The following is a 23,599-nucleotide window of genomic DNA, read 5'->3' as shown; positions in this document are numbered from 1 at the left end:
TATAAAGTAGATAGAAAGCTGGTTAGATTGTCGGGCTCAACGGGTAGTGATCAATGGCTCCATATCTAGTTGGCAGCCGGTATCAAGTGGAGTGCCCCAAGGGTCAGTCCTGGGGCCGGTTTTGTTCAATGTCTTCATAAATGATCTGGAGGATGGTGTGGATTGCACCCTCAGCAAGTTTGCAGATGACACTAAACTGGGAGGAGAGGTAGATTCGCTGGAGTGTAGAGATAGGATACAGAGGGCCCTAGACAAATTAGAGGATTGCGCCAAAAGAAATCTGATGAGGTTCAACAAGGACAAGTGCAGAGTCCTGCACTTAGGACGGAAGAATCCCATACACCGCTATAGACTAGGGACCGAATGGCTCGGCAGCAGTTCTGCAGAAAAGGACCTACAGGTTACAGTGGATGAGAAGCTGGATATGAGTCAGCAGTGTGCCCTTGTTGCCAAGAAGCCCAATGGCATTTTGGGATGTATAAGTAGGGGCATAGCGAGCAGATCGAGGGACGTGATCGTTCCCCTCTATTGGACATTGGTGAGGCCTCATCTGGAGTACTGTGTCCAGTTTTGGGCCCCACACTACAAGAAGGATGTGGAAAAATTGGAAAATGTCCAGCGGAGGGCAACAAAAATTATTAGGGGACCGGAACACATGACTTATGAGGAGAGGCTGAGGGAACTGGGATTGTTTAGTCTGCGGAAGAGAAGAATGAAGGGGGATTTGATAGCTGCTTTCAACTACCTGAAAGGGGGTTCCAAAGAGGATGGCTCTAGACAGTTCTCAGTGGTAGCAGATGACAGAACAAGGAGTAATGGTCTCAAGTTGCAGTGGGGGAGGTTTAGGTTGGATATTAGGAAAAACTTTTTCACTAGGAGGGTGGTGAAACACTGGAATGCGTTACCTAGGGAGGTGTTAGGGGGCTTATTCCTTCACCCACTTACTTCCCTGGTCCTTCTCGCATGAACAGAGAGCAACAATACCCGAAGTCCAAAGGTGCAAACAATTCGATGTTTATTGGGGTGAACTTCCAGCAAGCATGATTCCAGTTTCCTTCCTTAGTATCCTCCTTCCCAGCTCTGACACCACAGAGCCTTACACCTGTGTCCCCTTAGCCAAACATGATTCCAACTTCCTTACTCCCATTCCCTGTTCCCATTTCCCCCTTTAGCAAAACATGATTCTAATTTTCTTACCCCCATTCCCTGTTCCCATCTCCCCCTCCCACCCACACCCACCCACTTCCTCATTGACTACAGATTATATAGTAAAACTTGAGTTCTGCTTAGCTATACCTTAACCAATCATTTTCCTGAAATTTAACTAACCAATCCTAACATATTGTAACATGATTATGTAACCAATTATATCCCCCCACCTTAATTAGTTTACACCCAGCAATATTAATTATACAGCAGACAGGAACAATCACAGAACCAGACAGAGATTATACAGACAAACAATAGCAAAGTGGGAACTAGAATGACAAGACAATACAGAAGTGAGGATTTCACATCCCAGCTATTGACAAGTGAGTTCTTGCCAGACAGGATGCTATGAAACTAAGTTTCCTTTTACATTTTCTAGGCACTTCCCTTTCTCTGGAGGAGATAGGAATACAATCCTGTCCTGATAGTGCCTAACAGCCCAATAGCACCTTATTTCAATATGACTAGTTTGGAATGTGAGGATGTGACTGTTCGCTTCCTAGCTTATGGCTGCCTCTGCTGCTTAGCCAAAGGCCTTAGCCTAAGAACAGGGCTTCAGACTGTCACAGTAAGAGAAGGCCCTTACACCAGCAGACAGTGATTTTGATTCTTCTTTTATACCTCTATAATTAGCCAAGTGATAAGAATACACCTAAATTCTTAAAGTGCAGGCCTTGCAGACAGGCCTGAATATCTTTATCCTAACAGGAGGTGGTGTGTCAAGGTTCCTTTCCCACTCTGAACTCTAGGGTACAGATGTGGGGACCTGCATGAAAACCTCCTAAGCTTACTTTTACCAACTTAGGTTAAAACTTCCCCAAGGTACAAATTAATTTTACCCTTTTCCCTTGGATTTCCACTGCCACCACCAAACTTTATCTGGGTTTACTGGGAAAAGTAGTTTGGACACGTCTTTCCCCCCAAAATCCTCCCAATCCTTGCACCCCACTTCCTGGGGGAGGTTTGGTAAAAATCCTCACCAATTTGCATAGGTGACCACAGACCCGAACCCTTGGATCTTAGAACAATGAAAAAGCATTCAGTTTTCTTACAAGAAGACTTTTAATAGAAGTAAAGGAATCACCTCTGTAAAATCAGGATGGTAGATACCTTACAGGGTAATTAGATTCAAAACATAGAGAATCCCTCTAGGCAAAACCTTAAGTTACAAAAAAGACACACAGACAGGAATAGTCATTCTATTCAGCACAGCTCTTTTCTCAGCCATTTAAAGAAATTAAAATCTAACACATACCTAGCTAGATTACTTACTAAAAGTTCTAAGGCTCCATTCCTGGTCTATCCCCGGTAAAAGAAGCATACAGACAGACACAGACCCTTTGTTTTTCTCCCTCCTCCCAGCTTTTGAAAGTATCTTTTCTCCTCATTGGTCATTTTGGTCAGGTGCCAGTGAGGTTACCTTTAGCGTCTTACCCCTTTACAGGTGAGAGGATTTTTCCTCTGGCCAGGAGTGATTTTAAAGGGATTTACCCTTCCCTTTATATTTATGACATGGTGGAATCTCCTTCCTTAGATATTTTTAAGGTCAGGTTTGACAAAGTCCTGGCTGGGATGATTTAGTTGGGGGTTGGTCCTGCTTTGAGCAGGGGGTTGGACTAGATGACCTCCTGAGGTCCCTTCCAACCCTGATATTCTATGATTCTATGAAATTCAACCTGGCAATGTCAATTTCAGAGCTAATCCCCTCAGTGGGGAGGAGTAGAGAAATTGATTTTAAGAGCCCTTTAAGTCGACAAAAATGGCTTCGTCGTGTGGATGGGTACAGGGTTAAATTGATCTAATGTTGCTAAATTCGACCTAAACTCGTAGTGTAGACCAGGGCTTAGATCTCTTGTGTTTGATTCAGTTGATCATAGGATGCTGCCATCTCATCTGAAAGATGGGGTAGAAGTCCAAGGAAACCGTCTTAGTAGCTTGAATCCTTCCTTTGGGGCTTCACTCAAAGGGTGGTGGTGAACAACTGTTGCTTTGCTTATCAGCATCCTTACATGTGGAGCGTACTGTAAGGCTCACTTCTCTCCCCTCTCCTAGTCAATATTTAAATGCAGTCACTAGAAGAAATTGACACTCCACTTGCTTAGTTACCAACAAATGTGCAAATAACAGCTCTGTTTATCCTTCACCAAGGCCCTGATTTAGATAAGCATCCCTATGGGGGGAGGGTGTTTAAAACTCACTGAAGTAAATTTGGTTTAAGGATGAATTCTAGACTTATTTATGGACTTCCCTACTGATGCTGAACTCATATAACACCAGCATTTCAAGACAGTTCTTCAACTCAGCACCTGATAAGGTGCACTATGAGGTGGGTAGAAAGCTGGCTAGATTGTCGGGCTCAACGGGTAGTGATCAATGGCTCCATGTCTAGTTGGCAGCCGGTATCAAGTGGAGTGCCCCAAGGGTCGGTCCTGGGGCCGGTTTTGTTCAATATCTTCATAAATGATCTGGAGGATGGTGTGGATTGCACTCTCAGCAAATTTGCGGATGATACTAAACTGGGAGGAGTGGTAGATACGCTGGAGGGGAGGGATAGGATACAGAAGGACCTAGACAAATTAGAGGATTGGGCCAAAAGAAATCTGATGAGGTTCAATAAGGATAAGTGCAGGGTCCTGCACTTAGGACGGAAGAACCCAATGCACAGCTACAGACTAGGGACCGAATGGCTAGGCAGCAGTTCTGCGGAAAAGGACCTAGGGGTGACAGTGGATGAGAAGCTGGATATGAGTCAGCAGTGTGCCCTTGTTGCCAAGAAGGCCAATGGCATTTTGGGATGTATAAGTAGGGGCATAGCGAGCAGATCGAGGGACGTGATCGTTCCCCTCTATTCGACATTGGTGAGGCCTCATCTGGAGTACTGTGTCCAGTTTTGGGCCCCACACTACAAGAAGGATGTGGATAAATTGGAGAGAGTCCAGCGAAGGGCAACAAAAATGATTAGGGGTCTGGAACACATGACTTATGAGGAGAGGCTGAGGGAGCTGGGATTGTTTAGCCTGCAGAAGAGAAGAATGAGGGGGGATTTGATAGCTGCTTTCAACTACCTGAAAGGGGGTTCCAAAGAGGATGGCTCTAGACTGTTCTCAATGGTAGCAGATGACAGAACGAGGAGTAATGGTCTCAAGTTGCAGTGGGGGAGGTTTAGATTGGATATTAGGAAAAACTTTTTCACTAGGAGGGTGGTGAAACACTGGAATGAGTTACCTAGGGAGGTGGTAGAATCTCCTTCCTTAGAGGTTTTTAAGGTCAGGCTTGACAAAGCCCTGGCTGGGATGATTTAACTGGGAATTGGTCCTGCTTCGAGCAGGGGGTTGGACTAGATGACCTTCTGGGGTCCCTTCCAACCCTGATATTCTATGATTCTATGATACCCAACAAGTGTAAGTGCACAGAGGTAACTCTCAAAGAGTAACTGTCATAAGCATAAAGCTAAGGGTAGCCTAGAATTCCTCCTTACCTGTAAGTGGTTAAGAAGCTCAAATAACCTGGTTGACACCAGGCCAAAAGGACCAATGGGGAAAGAAGATACTTTCAAATCGGGGGTGGGGGAGGCTTTGTTTGTGCTCTATGTTGTGTGTTCTCTGGGGAAGCAGAGAAGCATCAGGTCAGAAAACTCCTTCTCCTAAAATCATCCTAAAATGAGTCTCAGTATTGCAAAAAGAGTAAGTAAATAAGGCAAGGCGCGTTAGATTATCTTTTGCTTTTAGGTTGTGAATTTTCCCTATGCTTAGAGGGAGGTTTATCCCTGTTTTTTTGTAACTTTAAAGTTTTGCCTAGAGGGGAATCCTCTGTGTTTTGAATCTGATTACCCTGTAAAATTACCTTCCATCCTGATTTTACAGAGATGCTGCTTTTACTTTTCCCCCCTGTTATAATAAAGTTCTGTTTTTTAAGAATCTGGTTTACCTATTTGATTGGTAGATTATTCTCAAGCCTCCCCAGGAAAGGGGGTGAAGGGTCTTGGGGGGATATTTTAGGGAAACAGGAACTTCAAGTGGTCCTTTTCCTGAAACTTTGTCTAACTCACTTGGTGGTGGAAGCAGTACCCATCCAAGGACAAGGAAGGATTTGTGCCTTGGGGAAGTTTTTAACTTAAGCTGGTAGGAATAAGCTTAGGGGGTCTTTCATGCGGGTCCCCACATCTGTACCCTAGAGTTCAGAGTGGGGAGGGAACCCTGACAGCAACAATTATTGATGTCACCTCTTTCTTAGCAGAGGTTCTCACTGAGATGATGCTTAGGTCCCTCTTCTGAGTTGATACAGTTAATTTATAACTCTGTATGAGTAGCTGAAATTGTTCCTTTCACTGTTCATTACTTCGCATGTATCACTATTGAAGTCGGTCTGCACTCATGTTGCCCTTTCATCTAATTTGGTTAAATCCTTTTGAAGTTCCTCACAGTCTTCTGTGGATTTGACTAACCTACATAACTTTATCATCTGCAGTTTTTGTTGTGCCACTGCTTGCCACCCTTTTCCAGATCATTAGTAAATGTATTAAACAACACCAGACCTTGTGCACAGCCTTTTGTTGAGCGACTTTGTCAAAGACTTTTTGAAGAGCTAAATAGAGTATGTCAATACAGTTCTACTCTGTTAAGAATTCTATAGATTAGTGGCACAATTTCCCTTTGCAGAAACTGTGCTGGTTAGACCTTATCATATCAGGCTCTTCCAGGTGTTTTATTCTATTTTTTTCAGAGGAACAGCCATGTTAGTCTGTATTCGCAAAAAGAAAAGGAGTACTTGTGGCACCTTAGAGACTAACCAATTTATTTGAGCATGAGCTTTCGTGAGCTACAGCTCACTTCATCAGATGTTTACCATGGAAACTGCAGATAGATTTCCACTCCATACGGCTAAATGCAGTGCCTTGCATAATGACAGGTTTCAGAGGAACAGCCGTGTTAGTCTGTATTCGCAAAAAGAAAAGGAGTACTTGTGGCACCTTAGAGACTAACCAATTTATCTGCAGTTTCCACGGTAAACATCTGATGAAGTGAGCTGTAGCTCACGAAAGCTCATGCTCAAATAAATTGGTTAGTCTCTAAGGTGCCACAAGTACTCCTTTTCTTTTTGCGAATACAGACTAACACGGCTGTTCCTCTGAAACCTGTCATTATGCAAGGCACTGCATTTAGCCGTATGGAGTGGAAATCTATCTGCAGTTTCCACGGTAAACATCTGATGAAGTGAGCTGTAGCTCACGAAAGCTCATGCTCAAATAAATTGGTTAGTCTCTAAGGTGCCACAAGTACTCCTTTTCTTTTTGCGAATACAGACTAACACGGCTGTTCCTCTGAAACCTGTCATTATGCAAGGCACTGCATTTAGCCGTATGCAGTTTCCACGGTAAACATCTGATGAAGTGAGCTGTAGCTCACGAAAGCTCATGCTCAAATAAATTGGTTAGTCTCTAAGGTGCCACAAGTACTCCTTTTCTATTCTATTTTTTATTATTGAGAGTGCATCATTCCTCTAGTGGTCTTACAACACTGCCTCCCCCCTCCCCACCCACTCCCCCCCTCTTTGAACATTGAGTCAAGCTTAAGCTGTTGGTCCTTCAGTATTCTGGGATAAAAAGAAAAGGAGTACTTGTGGCACCTTAGAGACTAACCAATTTATTTGAGTATGAGCTTTCGTGAGCTACAGCTCACTTCATCAGATGCATACCGTGGAAACTGCAGCAGAAAGCTCATGCTCAAATAAATTGGTTAGTCTCTAAGGTGCCACAAGTACTCCTTTTCTTTTTGCGAATACAGACTAACACGGCTGTTACTCTGAAACCTGTTATTCTGGGATAGAATACCTAAAAGGTGTCCTTCAAGGACTCTGAGCTTCAGGAAGCTCTACCCTTACATGAAACCTTCAAAATACAGGAAACTCTGTACTTTTACTGTTTGAATAAACTGTAATGCCCAATGTCCCTATAGTGTGACTGTGTAATCTAGTAACATTTCTAAAGGACCTATCACAGTAATGTCTAACTACTCTTTCCGGGTGCAGCTAGCAGAGATTGTTAATCATTATGAATTGTGTCGTGATGTTGGCTAGAAAGTGAAATGAGACCATCATACTCCCTTTTAACTGTAATCTAATCAGGATTTTGACTGAAGATCTCATAATTAAAAAGTTTATTGTGCACTGATCCTCTGTGAAATGTTGCCTCACAATCACACAGGCACTGTGAAGTAGGATATTTGACATCACAGAAAAGATTGATTTTTCCGAAATCCTCTTCCAGTAAATATGATGATGTCAAGCCTTTAAAACCTTATCACCACGTGGTTCATGAGGTATAAGATGGGTCAGACAGACAGATCCTTTTTCAAGTGTTGAAGTATCAGTTCAGTAAAAACTAATAGCATTTCACACACAGACAGATTCTTATTATAGGATGAAACTTGATTGTCTTATCACTTTTTTTTGTGTAGATAACATTCTGTCCTTGACTAAAGCCCTGTATCTGTGACTTGATTCAAATTGCAGATAAAGCTATTGCTATGTTTTAAAAAGAATATAAGGAAGCAATCCAGGAACAGTTACGTTGCCTGATGTCAAGACCTATTGGCTTTGTCTGACTTTGCATTAATCCTGCAACTGTTTCCTGTGCATGCAGAAGGCAAACATAACAAAGCCAGGCTTGATTAGCCTTGGTTTTTATGATTGCTTTTTAATATTCACGAGAACAATTGTCTTAGATTTATGTCTTATTTTGGACTGTAAAGAGGAACTTAAGAACCATTCAGATTGTTGTAATTTAAACAAAATGATAATTTTATGTGCTTGTCTGCCAAGAAGCATCTTTTGGATCAATTGTATACTGCGATGCTTGAAAAAAAATATTCTGCATTAAACAGTATGGACACTTTTATATAAAAAAGAGCTTGGTTCAAAAATTCTTGTTTGCTGCTAACAGCATAACTTAGCAGTAATAAATACTGATTTGTTGTATCCCTACATATAACTGATTGCAACAGAAAATATAATTTTATATAACTATACTTTATTTCAGAATTTTCTATTACTAGCTGAAGCTGTTCGTTATCTGTTTTTTCATACCTACTTAAGTTTATACTGAGATTAAATATGAGGAAAGAAAAACGGAACAGTTAATTTGCTACCTCTAAACCTCCTGTATATTTTACTCTCTTTGAGTAGCATAGAAAGCATGTGAATGGAGAGTCACAGTGCTAGAAACCGATGGTTAAATATATATTCCAGTCAACAAACAATGAAACATGCTGTGTTCATTTGTATGGGAATGCAGAGAGAGGAGGGATATATGTGTGGCGTTGTAGGAAAAAACAAAAACCTTTGAAATGCAAAATTTTGGCTATCTGCAGTCAGCTCTGCTGGTAACATAGTGTGTTGCCATGTAGGACTCCTTGGTTAATATTCAGCCTAATTCATTCTCTCACCTCAAACATGCAGGGTCTCAAAACATTCAGAAGTAGTACTCTTAGACACTGAGAAGGGCACATACTACATAATTTGTGAGCATCCTCTAAGAGCCTGGAAGAAAGGAGCTTCGCAATCCTACACAAGCATAGCAGCTCTTTCAGCTGCTGATTTTCTATTTGCCTACTATTGCCATGCAGCTGCTATTATTAACCAGATTTTGTTTATTAGAGCAGTTAATAAAATGTCAGATTTACTCTGTAGCTAGTAAACTATGTATTGCAATAGTAGAAACTCCATAATGTCTCAAACATCTTGAAGTAATGACTATTTTTTATTTAATTTTTCTAGTTTTCTGTAGTACACAAAGCAGAAGGAATGGAAATAGTTCCTGTAATAGAATGGCTGCGTGAAAGACAACTTTATTATATGATATGTAATTTTAATGTGTTTTCCAATGTCCGGTAAGAGAGAGAATTAATATATAAAAATAATATTAGAAAGTATTATAATCTGATAACTTGACAATGCCTTTCAAAATGCCCACTAATACCATGCCTACAATAATTTGTCAGTTTCATAAATTGATATTCTTTCCAGAGTTATGCTATCTAAGGATGACCAACTAAGAAAAAAATATTTGAGAGCGATTTCTTTTTCTTTTCTCCTCTATTTTTTGTGTGGGGGAAGATTTTTGCTTCTTTATTTTAACCTTAGACTATCAGGTTTGCCAAGCCATATCTTTTTGGTTTTTGGCAGAAGACTTTGCATACTGTACACCTGATTTTGAGAAGTGGTTTTAATCCTTCTTTCATGGTAAAGAATGCATGAAATGACTACCAGTACTCAGTCCACATATAGAAAGCTGCTGAGCAGTCCTTTATGTATTAAAGATAAAGCAAAATCTTTGGTACTAAAATTGTCTGTTCTTCTGATTCGTTATTGTGGATACATCCATAACAATGCCATAGTTAAAGGATGAGTTGACCATTTCACTTAAAGCAAGATTTAAAATCCCTCTATTGCACACTTTGTTTATTTGGGCTTCCATTATCAATGTTGTTATCATTATCAGTTCCTAGCTTCTGATTTATATTCATTACTGTCAACTTCCTGTGTCTTCCATTTGTTTATAAATATATAATTTGTATAGCTGTCTTTACTTCCTCTCTAAATCAGGTCAGTTTTTTAGCCAATACAACCTTCTTCCTTGGTTGTAGCATTTAGGCTTCTAGTAAAGAATTCTTAAACAATTCCCAATAATCATTTGCATTTTTCTGGTTAAATTATTCTTCACAGTTGATTTGGCTCATAATTGTTTTCAGCTTTGTGAAATTGGCCCTTCTAAGTTATCAAATATATATATTACTGGTCTGGATTTTATTCTGTTTTCACATTATAAATGTGATCAAGTCATGATCACTTGAACTTTAAGCTATCATTAATTTTTAGTTCTGTGATGAATTCCTCTGTATCTCTCAAGGCCAAGTCTTATACAGAATCCCCCCATATTGGCTACAACACTTTTTGAGTTGGGAAATTTTCTATAATATTAAGAAATTCCATGGATGTTTTAGTACCGGCACCATGAAATCTCCAGCATATGTTGCTCAAATTGAAGTACACAAAGATTTAGCAGGTTTTCCCTCTACAAATTGTAGATAAGTGCACAAGGAATCAATCAGTGTGTTCCCAAATGTGATATGGTGGTCTGTAGCAGGCACCAACTAAAATGCCATCTTGTGCTTTATCTGTTATCTGGACATTGATCCATAAGCATTCAGGATCATTTTCTCTGCACTATTGGTGATTCAAACAGGTAATGTCAGTTTTAACATGGGGTGCCATTCTCCCTCCCCTTTTGCTTACTCAGTCCTTCCTAAATAGGTAATAGTTGTTGATTTTAACATTCCAATCATATGATTTATTCCACCAGGTCTCAGTAATACCAACTATATCTAATTTATGCTTATAAATGAACAATTCCAGTTCCTCTTGTTTGTTATCCAGCCTCCTAACACTGGTGTATAGTTAAACTATTTCTTCTCTTCATGTCCTTTGGTTCCTTGACTAATTTTGTTCTTGATATCTCTATTCTGTTCTGAGAGCTTATATCTCCTCTCTTTTTACCCTCATGTTTTATTAGTTTAACCCGTTCCTGACTACCCTGTCCAGCCTGTTCCTGAGGCAGTTGGTTCCCCTTCTACTACGGTGGTGGCAATCCAGTATATACAGCCCTCTCTCCCCATAGAATGTGAACCAATGTTCTGTAGAACCAAAGTCCTCCACAATTTACTTAGCCAGTGGTTCATTTCCAGAATCTTCTGCCTTCTTTCTTCCTTCACTTGCAGGACAGGTAGGATCTCAGAGAAAACCTTCTTCTTCAGCCCACTTCTGTGTTCTGTTATCTGTGAGACAGTCTATGACTCAGTGTTGTTAGTGCTGATATGTACCATCACCAGTGGATGCTTGTCCAATGACTTCAGAAGCCTATCCAATCTTAGAGTTGTGTCTTGTGTCTTGAGTCGGGAAGACAGCATGCCATCCTCTTGTCTGCTTTTCCCTTACAGAATGTTCTTTTGATTAGTTGAGTAATGAATCCCCAGCAAGGATACTCTGTCTTCCTTGGATGGCTGGAGATTTCTTTGTGGGCAAGCTTGATTTTCTTACAGGGTGGGCCGAGGTGGCATCCACAGGAGTGTCTTGTACATCTCTCTGTTCCCTGGACCAGCTGAATCTTGAGAAGTATTGTTCGTACTTTCCGCGTTGAGGACCTGGTGTTGATTGAAAAGTGCCAGCTGTGTGGAATTTCTCCTGGTTGTCTTCTCCTTGGTGGCCACAGGCTGCCCATCCTCATCTGTGTCTAGCCATATGGAATGCCATTGTGACCTCTTGCCTCTGATGGCCACAAACTTCTAGGCCTCCTTTGACATCCTCTGTCTTCGACTCCTCAGTGGCCAGCTCCTTTCTTCGTTGAGCCTGGGGTATTGGTATTTTCTGAACCTGGCTGTCTAGGAACTCCTCAACTTCTCTGATTCTTAGTAATGTCTGTACTTACCCTTCCAGTCCAAGAATCTTTCACCAATTTGAAACTTCATTAACAGGAAGTCCCTTCTGGCTGCAAGCAGGAAAGAAAATAAGGCCATTGCAGGTCATCAGCACTCTTTTTTTTTTTTGGTAGCCTTCTTCAAATTGCACATTAATATAGCATTGACTTGGAAGGAAAGCCTCTCTCACTCTCTTTTTCTAAACTAACTCCAAAACTCTCTGGTTAGCTGCCTCTCTTTGTGTCTCTCAAGTTTGCCTAGTAAGTGAATTTGTATACCAAGTCTCCCTGCTTAGTTTAGCTCTGTCCTTCACCACCAGAGACTTCAAACAGCGGGACTGATACAAAAGCTCCAAGGGTCAGAGCTTCCCAGCCCTTACCAAGGCACCAACAAACAGATCCGTCTCAGGTGTTTTATGCCGGGGGCAATGGACCACACTTGCAACCCTTACACAGAGAACAAACAAACAACCTACAGATAGACCAAATGCACTACTCACCAAGCCCTGCTACCTCCAAGCACAGAGTCTGGAGGGACACCATTCAAAAGTCTGTTAACTGGGCTTGTTACAGCTAAATGTTAAACATCCAAAACATTTCAAAATGTAGCCCTCAGTGTCACATTTTTTTGCCTCACTGTAGCTATATAACATGTCACAAACTCCACACTTCTTTATTTTCTTCGCAAGGTGAAAGCCACTTTTTACATTTAAAACTCAACCAAAACAGAGTTATTCGCATTATTTCTTGGCTATGGTTGTCAGAGTTCTGAAGGCAACTCATGACCCTTAGGAGGGTGGGCAGAAGAGCAAGGGAGTCAGTTTCATAGAATAGAATTATATGACAGAGACCTGATTGTCAGAATTGTTTCCTATCCACCTACAGTGCCAATGTAAGCATGATTAATGAGATTTCAGGAGTATAGCCTGATATAATAATAAGTGAGGGTTGTTCCAGTGTGTAACTCTGCCATGTGCAAATAGTATTTTCTGCAGCTCCGTGTATTGCACAATTCTGATTTGTGTGGGCTATTCCCCTCTTGTTTGCAGTGTCTGGAGTACAGCATGATCTAGTCATGTCCCCTTCCATGGTCTGCTCCCAGATCTTCTGCCTCTGCAGCCGTAGTGAAATGGTTCATTTGTGCCCAACTTTTCTTAGCCAACTTATTAGTTTATCCATTTTTTTCAGGTAGTAGCACCATCCTTTTTTCACAAGTGATGGTTCCTATGTGTGTTCCATTGTGTGTATTCAGGTACTCCATGTGCTTCATACTGGCAATTTAAATAATGTCCATTGGTCCGTGCATGCACCCCTGTTCTCCTCATGCTCCGTATGGAGCATATAAGGGGCGGAGTGGACTGACCGTCCTTCCAGTTCCTTCTTACAGCCACATGGCTTGAATCAGAACCTCCAGAGTTTCTCCTGTTTCTTCAGCCTTGTCTTCAACCTGTTTATCTTTAATATAGCTAGTGTAAATAGCTTCTAGTAATATAGTTAATACTTAATTAGATTCCCCACCAAGAGGAACTCTCCACCTCCTCCCCCATAACTCCTCAGCTCCCATACTGAGCTCAGCTCAGTATGGGAATTGGTCTACGTTCAGAAGACATGGGTGTAAAAACTCTCTCTCCAATCTGTGCTCCTTCTCAGTAAGCAGCGTCCACCAACGCTGCTTTTATTGCTTTGGGGAAGCGCATATCTCTGCCAGGTGCAGTATTTATTGCTCGTTCCCTAGCTGTACTTAGCTGGTGTGGAAATTTCCACTTAAAAAGCACGTCACAGAAAAGGCTACTAGGCCCTGGTCTGACCCTCTCTGCATACATTGGCAAGAGTCAGCAAGATGTGCACCTCCTACCATGAGGCCTGACCTAGGAGCAAGGGGGATCACAGTCTCATCAGGAGGGCAGGGAACATTTCATAAATACAAGAGAAGATCCCCCTTTAAGTCTATTCCATAGAGGACTGATTCGATCCTGTCCAAGTTGGAGAAGTCTTTGTGCCCAGCTCCTAGAGACTTAGACTGTCCGAAGTCCCAGGGCCATAATAAAAAGGCTCATAAGAACAGGGCTTCATTGGTACCAGATTGCACTGCCGCTAACCATACCAGTCATATTGCCCAGGTCAGAAGACCAAGGACTGCCAGTACTGATGTAAAGTATCTGTTGGGAACCTCCATCGTCAACAACATATAGACCTGCCAACCCAGAGCATCCCTACTTTGGCTCCATCAGTATGGGCAGAGAGAACTCCACACAATGCAGGGAGAGCAAAGAGACATACCATCCCAAAGGACATCTTTGTTTTTCCAGATCTGCAGTCTCCCCTGTTGTTAGGACCATCCCTCAGCAGGGAGAGTTTGATACCACCAGGGGATATGGGCTATAGAATAAATCTATCTCCCATCCCCTATACTAGCCACAGCTTTCTTCCATCGGAACTGTTGGCCCCCCATATTAAACCAGATCTGGCCTTTTTGTCATTAGGAGAATTAGAGCTACCAAAGGAACCATCATCACCACCTCCAAGGGAGATCAGTGCAGGCAGGAGATCAAGAGTCTCCTGGAACCAACCTCCACTCAAACACACCCCTCAAGATTGGTAGTACCCCATGAGGCCCTCCACAACCCACCTTCAGTCGCTCCTGTTGGGGCCCATGGAACCCATATGCACAATACCCAGGGTCAGAACAATCTCATAGGAAGTCATTCCACCCCCAGCCCTCCAAGAGAACAACCAAAGCTTTCTTGCGACTCCGTAGAAGAGAACTATTAGTTGGATCTACCATTTCCACTGGTACCAGCACAACTATCTTCCCCATCTCCTATTGTCTCAGCTTCGCCATCCTTTCTGGATGGCCCAAGCAGTTTTGAGAGCTGCTGTGCAGGGTGGTGGAGGAAATTCAAATCTGCCTAGAGGAAGTCCAGGATAAAAAACACAAGATCCAAGACATCCTACAACCCACAGGATCCAACTGTTTATCACTAGCGAGTCTATGAACTGCCTTGTAAAAGACAGAGGGCAAAATCCATGATACCCTGTACCTTCCAAGTCAACCACATCAACCCAACCTCACCTCCTGGCAAAAAAGATATTTTTGACCAGAAGCTCTGGAGTTGTGAACCACTGTTGTTGCTGTCTCCACGGAATCTTCCTGTCACTCTTTTCCCACAACTGGAGTGCAATAACAATGGACATGTGGGTGCTAGATATCATCCATTCCAGCTAGCTACATCATCCAGTTTCTCTCTGTATCCCCTCAGAAAACCCCTTCTGTCTCTCGTCGTCAGGGATCATTTTCATAAGGAGCCCCTCTGCCAAGAGGTAGAATCTCTCCCCTCCAATGGGGAGCGATAGAGGGGTACTTCGTCAACATCAAAGAGAAAGGTTCTATTTGAAATATTTCCTGGTTCCCAAAGAGAAGGGAGGGTGGAGGCCCATTCTTGATTTCCCCTACCCCCCAATTATAATTCCGTTTGGTTACACTGGCATTGATAATACCTTTCCTGTGAAAGAATACATGGGTCACAGCTCTCAGTATGAAAGATGTGTACTTTCATGTGCATAATCACCCCTGCACAAAAGATTCCTTAGCTTTGTGGTGGGTCCTGAGCGCTATCAATTCAAGGTGCTTCCATTCAGTATACCAATCACACCAAGCATCTTCGCCAAAGAGTTTCTAGTAGTAATACCATAGTTCAGATGAAGCAGCTTCAGTGTCTTCCCGTACTTAGATGATTGGCTTCTCATTGGCAGGATATGTCTAGAAGTGCTTGCATCAACCTCATCTCTGCTTCAGCATCTTTCATCCCTAACAGTCTGTGAGAGTTTGGAAAAGTCTGTCCTGTTCCCGATGCAAACTGTAGATTTCATAGGAGCAACTTTAGACTCAGTCAGGGTTCAGGCTTATCTTCCGATGGAAAGATTTCACGTTACATGCAACCTGATAGGCCAGGTTACGTGCAACCCTCAAATGTCAATCTGGATTTGTCTTTTTCTTCTGGACTACTTGGCATCATGCACCTCTGTTGCACTGTTCGTCAGACTCCAGCTCTGTTACCTGCAGATTTGGCCCTGAACAGTGTCTGTACTAAGCAAATACAACATGAATACCATAGTAACAACCTGTATCATGTTGAGGACCTCACTAACTTGATGGAAAGATCCTGAACAAGTTTGTGTGCATGTTCTTTTCCTATCACCTGTACCCAACAAGTAAATAATTGTAGATTCTTCCCTGACAGGCTGGTGAGTGCTCATGGACCATCAGCTCAGGACATTTGGGTGTTCCAAGAGACCACAATGCACATCTGGCTTCTGGAACTCTGGGCAGTCTGAGAGACTTGCAAAACTTTTCTACCTTTCATTCATCCACCCCCCCCCCCCCGGCCAAAGAAGCTGCAACTCCAACCCAGAAAAGCCTCATCTGGAGACCCAGAGCAGAGTGGGGAGAGATTCCAAGGAGAGAGACTCACAATCCAGGAGGGTATATCCTGGGACAGAATAGGATCGCAAGTTAAAAATCCTGTCCTCCATCCCTAGCCCTAAAGTAGGTCTTAAATTCTCTGGGGTGAGAAGCAGCGTTCATACTCTACTTCCCTTCTCCCCAGCTTGAATCAGGGAAATTTCAGTGATAATACCCCATGTTCCAGGCAGGCGGAGTGGGACTACAAAGGGGAGGACATTGAGGGAGACATACCCAGAGGGCTCAAGGTTCTGAATAAAGACCATGTCCTGGCTTTAGCCAGGCAGAAATACCTAGAAAGCCAACCTAAAGGGCAAAAAAATCCAAGAAGAGCAAGAAGGAAAATAACCAGGCAAAAAAAAACCCAAAGAGATATTTGTCTTACACAGACATCACCTCTTCTACTGAGGAAGGGGAGCTCTCAGATTCAGGCACTGAGCACACATGGAAAAAAATGCAACAAACTCCCCCTCCCTACCCCCCAAAAGTTTAAACCTATGTACAAAAAGGTTGCATCCACAATCCAGATCCAGCCTGAATAGGCATTAGAGGATAAGCCTGAAAGCAAATACCTGCTTTCTAAATTCTCGCCTGAGACTGCAATCCTGCTGTAACCATCCTTCAAGGATGTATCAGAGAGAAGTGGGAAACTGCTAATAGGGGAAAAAGCATAAGCAGGAATTTACTTGGATATTACAAGTTGGAAGAGCCAAAAAAATGCCATTATGGATCTACCAAAGGTTGATGTTGAGGTGGCATCTCTAGCAAAAGACACAGTAATCTCATCTCGAGTGTATTTTTTTCCTAAAGATCCCACCTGATAGAAAGGTGGAAACTACCTTTGAGGCTTTGTCAGACACCCTCAGATTATCCCAAGTGGCTACATTCTTCACAGGAGTCTGTGTCCTGGCTGGATATCCTTAAGACTGGGAAGGATGGAGGCTTCTGGTCTACACTTCAGGACGTTTTCCTGGCAACAGCCTTTATGGCAGATGCCTCAATGGATGCAATGAGATTTTCAGCTGAGTCCATGGCATCCAGGTCAGCAGACACCTCTAGCACACATCTCATTTAGCTTTGCCCCAGGAAATTGATGCTCACTGCAAACAAATTCTGTGATCCTCTAAATTCACAGGCTCGCTTCTCTTTTGGGGGAAAAACTAGATAAAATAATGACAGAAAGTGCTGCCAAACTGGAACAGACCCTCTCTGCCACACTCAGTACTCTAAGGAGGGACCACAAACCCAGCAACAGACAAAACCTTTCCTGTTGCCTATCCTCTTGGCAAAGGTACCAGAGGAAAGAAGACAGGTTTATCGGGGAAAATCCTGGAACTGGGAATCGGGTGGAAAATCTAGAGGTGGATCCATCACCTCTAAGACCTCATTATGAAAACAAATGAATGTGCCTCCACCCAGACCTGAGTGTAGGAGGCAGAATTTCCCACTTATCAGGAGAAAGGTCTCTATCGACCAGAGACAAGTAGACAAGAAAGGTAGTGAGTTGTGGCTGCTCTCTCAAATGGAGGGCCCCACCCATCTCTTCATCCAGTCCCCCTTCTTGAATGACCCCATCAAATGCAAACTGGTGTTAATGAATTCTCACATTTCCTGGACATAGGAGCAATAGAAAGGGTTCCCTCAGAAGAAAGATTCTTAGGTCTACACTCCATTTTTCTTAATTGTCCAGAAGCGTGGGCTGGGGTGTGGGGCAGCAGGTCAGAGCCAACCTGCGTCTCAAATAGCTCAACAAATAGATCTGTGGATCTTGCAGATGTATATATCCACATTCCCATTCAACCATGCTACTACAGATTGCTGAGTTTTGCTTACATCACTGCCAACTACCAGTACCAAATGCTTCCTTTTGACTTTTTTGTCAGCTCCCAGGTTCTTTAACAAGATGCTTATGACAATAATAGCCAGACTGAGGTGCCAGGGCACTCACTTGTATCCCTTCCTAGATGACACCTTCATCAGAACTCCAACCCAAGCAACAGAACACATTGCCGTAGTCAGGTCTTTGGATTTGCTTCAAGCATATGGATTTGTGATAAACACCAAGAGTAGCTGGGAATATAAATAGACTTCTGTGGCAAAGGTCTATCTATTGCCAGACAGATTTCACAAGGTACAGAACGTGATTCCAGTTGGTAAAATGTTCAAGTCTGACCATAGCTCAATGTTTACGACTAATGGGCTGCCTGGTTTCATGTATAGGAGTCACTCCATGGACCATGTCAGGTGCCTCCAGGCCTTTCTCCTGAAAATATGGAACGTTTCAGCATAATGCATGCAAGGTTCTGAATCAGGTGCTAATTTCTCTAAAATGGTGGGCAGTCTCACAGAACATTGCAAAGGTCTTCCCTATATCTTCCAGATGCACAGGTACTCATAATCGATGCTATCCTGAGGGGATGGGGAATGAATCTGGGGCACAGAAAAATGCAAGGAACCTGGAACCCCAGGGGAAATTAATCAAATGGCAGACTGGCTCAGGAGATGCACAGTCAGCAACTCAACATGGTGATTGAATTAGTAAGTCTGCAGTATGATTTTTCAAGAGCTCAGTCTTCTGGCAGTCAACCTGTTAGCCAATCATAAGAACACAAAGTGGCCAAAGTATCTCACAGGGATGCAGATGCCAAATCTCTGGTGATGGATGCTCTTTTGCACAGATGGCTACAAGGCCTGCCATATGCTTTCCCTTCTTTCCATTTCTAGGAAAGGTGATCCTGTAGATAAGTCGAGGCAAAGGCAATAGGGTGCTAACTCCTTGTTAGCTAAGGAGATCGTGGTTCTTCAACCTGTTTGAATTGAAATTGGAGCCACCAGTATAGCTACCGGTGAGACTAGACGACATTGACCAAGTCCATTCTTCCATACAGACCCAGACAGGCGCCTGCTGTCAACCTGGCTGTTGAGAGGGAAGCTTAGCTATGCTAGGATTATCCTACAAAGTGATTGGAACGCTACTGTCTGGATGAGTCTCAACGCTAAAAGCCCCGTCTTCCATTTTATTAAGTTTAACTCATTGGGTCAACACAGCAAGAATCCCAGTGATCCTGGTATCCCAGGTATCCTGTGTTGATCGGTTCTTTCCTGCTACCCAGAATGCATGGGTTCACAGACAGACTCTTGAGCTGAAGAAGTATGTCATTTATTTGGTGCTTCAGTGTGTGATCAGTCCATTGAAACAGGGCACAGCATAGGTTTAAATGCAAGCATGCTCCCTCATTCATGAGCTTGCCTTAAATAAATTGTTACAAAGTTATTCACTTATATATTTCGTAAACACCTTTTCTGCCTTAGCACTAAGATTAGTTTGCTAACTCAGTTGTTTACCTGATCAGCTGACCCAGTTGTTTACATGATCAGATTGCTGGCTCAGCATTTTACCTGGCTGTTCTCTTTCCTTGCCAGACAAGCATCTTTCCACATGTCCACATCTAAAGTATACGTTCTACATATTACATCATTGACTTTCTTTAGGAAAGAATAAACCAGAAATTTCACCATAGGTCCATAGTCTGCCAGGTATCCGCTATAAATAATATTCTATTTGCAGGATTGCTTGGTTCCTTGACCGAGACCCCTTAGGTATTCATATTTCTCAGAGTAGTCAGATTGGCTAGAACTTCAGTTAGACCATTTTTTCCCAGTTGGGAGATACCAATCACACATCTTTTTAAGCCACTGTTACAATATCTCCATTTTACCTATTCATTATAACCTGTTTTCTGGTCGCCATCATGTCTGCTAGGTGAGTTTTTGAACTGAAAGCTTTATCTGTGCAGGACCCCCAGTGTGTATCATGATGACAGATTGGTGTGAAGAATCCCAGAATCACTCTTGCCTAAGGTGAATTCATCTTTCCATGTTTCACAGAAGACTGTCATCCTTTCATTCTGTCCAAAGCCACAGCACCCAATAGAAAAGCTGTTAGCACACTTTGGGTGTTGGAGCACTAACGAGCTATATCAAGCCTACTGCATCAACAAGAAGATTGGGCTTCTTATTTGTATTTCACATGAAGTGCCAAGTATCCAAACTTTTGCTAGCTAGGTGGATCAAGCTATGCATCGTTCAGGTATGTAAGGCAACAGGTACTCTTTTTTTCCAGACGTCATCCAGGCATGCTCTAGTCTAAAGGACCTATGGCGACTTTGTGGGTGGAAAGAGCTTGTGTTTCCACTGCAGAGGTCTGCAGGGCAGCAACATGGTCCTATATTAACACCTTTATTAGAATACTAAAATCAACTTTCTGTCCCCTGCAGAGGCTTTGGCAGGACGGTTGTGCAGGTGTGAGTCTAATAATAGCATTACTATTTTGAGTGAGTAAGTTGGAAAGGGGGAACTTCCTAACTCATTCTGTTCTGTGTTGTTTTTTATCCCTCCCTACTTTGGTTCACTGCTTGCTACTTCCCATATATATCAGAATTGTGGGAAATGCTGAGATCAAGAATGGTAAATTTCTTACCTAATAATTTCCTTTCTGCTAGCAGCATTCTCCCACAATTTTTACCCTCCCTGGTTGGCATCCTAGCCAAGGGACTGAATTTAATTTCAATATTCATGTTTGAAGGCCACAGCCTACTGTACATAGTTTATTAGCTGGTGTTTACTAACCATATTCTTACAAGTTTTTATACAGTTTTTGAATTAATCATCTGGCAGCAGGCCAGAGATTAGGGGCCTGACTATCCCAGGCTGTGCTACAGCTTTGAACTGCTTCCAGAAACTGCACACAGGAGGGGGATACCCTACACATATCATAATTGTGGGAGATGCTGCTATCAGTAAGGAAATTATTAGGTAAGGAATTTACCATTTGTTTGTTTCTAGAATGAAGACATATTTTTCCACCTGGAAAATCAATGTTCGAAGAGCTAAGATAACCAAGAGCAAGTAAGTTGCTATATGATCTGAATCAGTGGCAGAAGGGGGAACAGAATTCAGGCCTCCTCACACATAGTCCCATGTTCTAACAGCTAAATCACACTGCCTCTCTATGGCTCCATGCTTCACTATGTAAACTAGAGCTAGAGAAGTGCCCGAGGGGTCAGGACTCACAGAATCATAGGACTGAAAGGACCTCAGGAGGACATTTAGTCTAGTTCCCTGCACTCATGGCAGGACTAAGTATTATCTAGACCATTCCTGACAGTTGTTTGTCTAACCTGCTCTTAAAAATCTCCAATGATGGAGATTCCACAACCTCCCTAGGCAATTTATTCCAGTGCTTAATCACTCTGACAATTAGGAAGTTTTTCCTAATGTCCAACCTAAACCGCCCTTGCTGCATTTTAAGTCCATTGCTTCTTGTCCTATTCTCAGAGGTTAAGAAGAACAATTTTTCTCCCTCCTCCTTGTAACAACCTTTTATGTACTTGAAAACTGTTATGTCCCCTCTCAGTCTCATTAAAATTATCATATCATAATATCACTGCAAAGAATATGGAGTGCAGTGTCAAAGGTATGTTTAAGCTAATGGGGTAGTCTGAGGAGTCAGCACTGGTTCCAGAGGCTAGGCAGTAGGTCATATGGTCAGAGCTCTGCACCATGAGCATGTGCTTAGAGCAGTGGTTTCCAAACTTGTTCCGCCGTTTGTGCAGGGAAAGCCCCTGCCGGGCCGGGCAGGTTTGTTTACCTGCTGCATCTGCAGGTTCGGCTGATCGCAGCTTCCACCGGTGGCCAATATGTCCTTCGGCCTGTGCCGCTTCGCGCAGCTCCCATTGGCCTGAAGCAGCGAACTGCGGCCAGTGGGAGCCGCGATCGGCCGAACATTCAGACGCCATAGGTAAACAAACCGGCCCCGGCAGGGGCTTTCCCTGCACAAGCGGCGGAACAAGTTTGGGAACCACTGGCTTAAAGGACTGAAGATAGGGACAGTGCATGGGCTCTGTTCAGACTCTGGAGGCTTAAAACACCTGGGGATTCAGCAGTTGGATTCCTGCTCAGTAGTTTGGCGAGGGAGAGCCCTCTCTTTGCCACCTATGTGTGTGTCAGGGTGGAAGTGGGAGAAGGCTACATGTACTCTGTCCCTTCCTTTGCACATTCATGTGTGACTAAGCACAATCTAACTATAGTTAACATAGTCTGTCTTTACCTTATTTTCAGATACTTAAATGGGAAAGGCATTGGGAAGTCATGACTCAATTTTTAATCTGTATTTAAATTCAGGCATTTTCATTTATGTAAATAGGAGTTATGCATGATTAAAAACTGAATAAGAATTCCAAAATTTTGCTGATTGATTATGGAAGCGAGAACATAATGGTGTCATTTATAATCTGTTAACTTCTGTAAAAGAGAGATAGCGGTAACATTTTTACAGTAATTATGCTAATTAGATACTGTGAAGAAGGCACTGTCATTATAAGGCCCTCTTTTCCAATGCTAATAGCTAGCTGAAAATTTTACCAGTTGTGATTTTCTATTTTACTGTCAGCAGTTTGCCCAAATGCAGTTTTCTTTTGTGTGTGGAAAGTTTGTCATAATTATCTTGGGGCACTGTCAGACTATCCAACTATAGGAAAATTGTATCTTTATTTTAAAAAAATCAAATTTACTCTTGAATAACTGAAAAATGAAGTATTTTCAAAATGTATCCTGCAACCATAGTACCTTGTACTTATTATTTGTATTACCATGACATTTAGTACTGCAATCACCTCGCATCCCACAAGCTAACCCCTATTCCTCAACACACTTAGGCATCTGAGTAACTTTTTTTTGGTGATTAGTTCCACTAAACTCAACAGATGAAGGAAGTGGAGGCCTCATTGAAGGCCACATCGGCGCTGACTCCATGAAGGAAGAATTAGCTGGTGCTTAGCACCCGCTGCCAGCCAAGCTCCCACCTCTCCTGCCCGCCTCCCAGCGCCTCTCCCCCGCTGGCAGCCCTGCTGATCACTCCTCCCCCTCCATCCCAGTGTCTCTTGCCTGCCACAAACAGATGTTTCTTCAGGTGATCACATCCATTCCAATTAGGTGCGCGCGTGGCGCGTGCATGAACGTCGGAAACTTTTTCCCTTAGCAGGTCCCGTTGGGACGGCAGGGGAGCCCCCTAGAGTGGCGCTCTTATGGCGGTGTATATAGTACTCTGCTGGCCCAACCCCCGTTCAGTTCCTTCTTACCGTCCGTGGCGGCGTTGGAATGTTCTCTCTCTCGCTTACGAGTGATCCCTTAGCTTTCAGTCTTCTAGTTAGAGTTGTTCTTAGATAGTTATCAGTTAGTTAAATACCATTGTATTCAGGTTTCTGGAAGCTAGTTCCAGCACCAGCTTTGGGGCGTGCTGAAAGCCCAGGGTTTCAAAACTTGTGCTACGTGCCGTAAGTCTATGCCTCACAGCAACCCCCTCGACACCTATCTCCAGTGTCCAGGAGAGGCTCATCAGGCAGAGCGCTGCAAAATCTGCAAGGCCTTCAAGCTGTGCACTAAGAAAGAAAGCGACTTTT

At 42.9% G+C, this 23,599-nt stretch overlaps 1 protein-coding gene across 1 annotated transcript in view; it reads left to right on the top strand.

The window, feature by feature from the left end:
* DNAH14 (dynein axonemal heavy chain 14) overlaps positions 1-23,599 on the top strand; it is a 485,531-nt gene that overhangs the window by 42,431 nt on the left and 419,501 nt on the right. Inside the window, exons 8-9 of the mRNA XM_048843312.2 lie at positions 8,983-9,095; positions 20,985-21,047. Coding sequence (XP_048699269.2) covers positions 8,983-9,095; positions 20,985-21,047 — 176 coding nt within the window. The remainder of the gene's footprint in view (positions 1-8,982; positions 9,096-20,984; positions 21,048-23,599) is intronic.

Source organism: Caretta caretta, chromosome 3 (genome assembly GCF_965140235.1).
Source record: "Caretta caretta isolate rCarCar2 chromosome 3, rCarCar1.hap1, whole genome shotgun sequence".
Classification (NCBI taxonomy): domain Eukaryota; kingdom Metazoa; phylum Chordata; order Testudines; family Cheloniidae; genus Caretta; species Caretta caretta.
The sequence above is the reverse complement of the archived record's forward strand: the minus strand, read 5'-3'. Positions and strand labels throughout refer to the sequence as shown.